At 38.7% G+C, this 2,708-nt stretch overlaps 1 protein-coding gene across 1 annotated transcript in view; it reads left to right on the forward strand.

Annotated features, from left to right (window-relative positions):
* The window catches only part of CORIN (corin, serine peptidase), a 162,755-nt gene that overhangs the window by 143,463 nt on the left and 16,584 nt on the right, over positions 1 to 2,708 (forward strand). Inside the window, exons 15-16 of the mRNA XM_015412760.1 lie at positions 1,078 to 1,200; positions 2,423 to 2,472. Of these exons, the coding sequence (XP_015268246.1) occupies positions 1,078 to 1,200; positions 2,423 to 2,472 (173 nt within the window). The remainder of the gene's footprint in view (positions 1 to 1,077; positions 1,201 to 2,422; positions 2,473 to 2,708) is intronic.

The raw sequence follows: 2,708 nt of genomic DNA on the forward strand, positions 1-2,708 counted from the left end.
AGAATAATAAAAAGGTATCTGGTCCAGACTTGGCAAAAGCTTTCCCTAAAGTATCTGTACAACTAGGATATAAAGAGCAAATCTAGATGATACTTACCATCACATGAAGGCCAGAGAAAAATCTTCCACAGAGAAAGAGCAAAGCTGAAAAACACCCTAAAGTTAGAACCTGATTAACCAGTGTGGTGGGCCCCTGATCTGGTGTTCAAACACTGCATGTGCGGATAACTGTACAGATGGTAAAGAGCTTTTAGGTGGATACTCCTGGTGTGCAGTTTCAGAGTAAGCAAGGGCCTGTACATGAAGCAGTTTTCCAGGCAAGTTGAAACACTGAAGAATTACATTTTCAATTAGCTAAACAAAATGTTAATTGCTCTGACAAATGTTGGAAATGTAAAAATTGGTTCTTTTTATCACATGTGGTGGTTATGTGATGTTATAAAGAGGTACTAGAGATGGATTCATGAGATAATGGAAAAAATAACAAGAACTAATACCCCGTTTACTCCAGAGATACTGTGTTATTGAATATATTTCTGAAAGACTTTGATAAAGCAGATAGGTATTTGATCATTCATATGTCAACATCTGCAAGGATAGTATATGCCAAATATTGGAAAACAATGGAAATACCAACGAAACAAGAGTACGTGAACAAAATATTTGAAACGGCGGAAAATGACAAACTGACACTTGAGATGAGAGCTGGTACAGAATGGACTTTTCAAAAAACTTGGAAGAGATTCTACGATTGGTATAATGTAAAGGCAACTGATAAATAAATGTAGTAATTTGAGAACGCAGAAAAGATAAGCTTAGTGGAGTAAAATAGATAATGAATTTAGAAATCTAACCAGCAGAAGAAATGAAAAAGTCTTTTGTGATATGTTATATGTTGTGGGGGGTAGATGGGGGTTGTTTGTATGTATGTTTGTATGTCTGTAGTATATAATGGAAAAAATAATAAAAGTGTACCCTCGGGTACTTATAAAAAAAAAAAAGAATTACATTTCCATGATTTTCAGGTTTTAATAAAAGTAAATGTACTGAGTTGCCCTGCATTTGTGTTTGTTTCAGGGGGCCACCTGTGACAGAAATTGTACCAGATTATAAACAGCTACATCATGAGAACTGGTTGAATCTGCCATCTGAACGGGAAAGCAAAAATGCATCAACCGTTCACTCCCTTTTAGTGGCAGGGTAAGAGACTGATCGCTTTCTACTGCTGTGCTCTGTATGGTTGCTAATTTATAGTCCAACAACCAATGTTCCCTCTAAGCTGTGGAGTCTTGTGAGCAAAAATTTTGCTTTGTGAGCTACTGGCATTGAAGTTGTGAGCGAGCGATTTGGCTACTGCATAAATTAGTTTGCTCTGGAGCCCTCCTTCCTGAGCTAAGACAAAAACGTGTGAGCTGGAGGCTAAAAAACTGTGAGCTAGCTCACACTAACTCAGCTTAGAGGTAACACTGCCAACAACCCTGATCCAGCATGGCAGATTCCAGTGCTAGACAGTGAGTTTTGTCTGGATGCAGCTACACATCCATTTTGCGCAGCACAGTCAGACAGGAGGCATCCAGTATAACCTGCAGTTATACTTCAAGATACAGGTGGAGGTATACATTTCCATTCTCATTGTGATTACGATGGGAATGTGCTTTTCAGCCACTGCCTTCGGTTGAGTCGCACTGTTGCATTATTTTGATTTGGATTGCAAAACAAGTGTAAAATGCTTTACATGTCTATAGGTAACACTAATGCTGGATATGTAAAGTTAAATACAAGTCATCTGCACATTGTTTTGTAGTTTAATCTGGTCTTGCATTTTACTACTATATCCCATGTTTTCAGTTAACTTCGTGTTTAGGGTAATTGCACATGACTTTGGCTAGGAACCAGTGTGCACATTCAGCACATGTGATCTCTGTCGACTGCAAATGCCCTGAGTTTAGGTTCTCTAGCAACTTGAAAGGGAGTGTAGTGAGAATAACATAAATTGCACTGTCCTTGTGATCCAAGGTGTGACATTGGGGGATTAATTGTGTTGGTAAAGGAAGTCATAAGTACATTTTTAAACGAGAGGGTAGTGCCAGCAACCTTTGATGGAGACAGCTCTGGAAAAGCCATCCTTGGATCTCAAGGAATTGGACAACTATTGGCAGGTGGCAAGTATTCCCTTTTTGCATTAGGCGTTTAACTGACTATCTAGAACTATTTCAGTCCAGCCTGGTATGACAACAGAAACAGTCCCAACATCCTGTATTTGGAGATGTAATGATTATTTAATGAGAGTAGAAGACAACTGGTGCCTCATGTGAGATATTCAGCAGGTAAATGATGCAGCAGTTTATATAATAAGCAGCAGTGCCATCTGAGTTAATGGAATTATCTCTCATGAAAACTTGTTTTTTCCCCTCTAATCAAGGTTGCCATGCAGAAGCAACAGCGTGATATCCCTTCTGTGCACCAAAGAAGGTAAGATGCATCATTCATTGAACTATAAATGTGGAGATCAGGCAGATATTTCCAATTTGTCAACAAATCCCATACATTCAATATAATATTTAGAAATAATTAACAATACTTTTATTGCAGCTGCCTGGTGCAGTACTGAAACTAGGATTATCAAAACTGGAAGCAGAGGAAGATGTACCTAGTAACAGGAATACTTATAGGCAGGGGTCATTTACTTCTGAAGCGCGGCGCGCCCA

This window comes from Gekko japonicus, unplaced genomic scaffold, assembly GCF_001447785.1.
Source record: "Gekko japonicus isolate JY-2015 unplaced genomic scaffold, Gekko_japonicus_V1.1 scaffold682, whole genome shotgun sequence".
NCBI classification, from domain to species: domain Eukaryota; kingdom Metazoa; phylum Chordata; class Lepidosauria; order Squamata; family Gekkonidae; genus Gekko; species Gekko japonicus.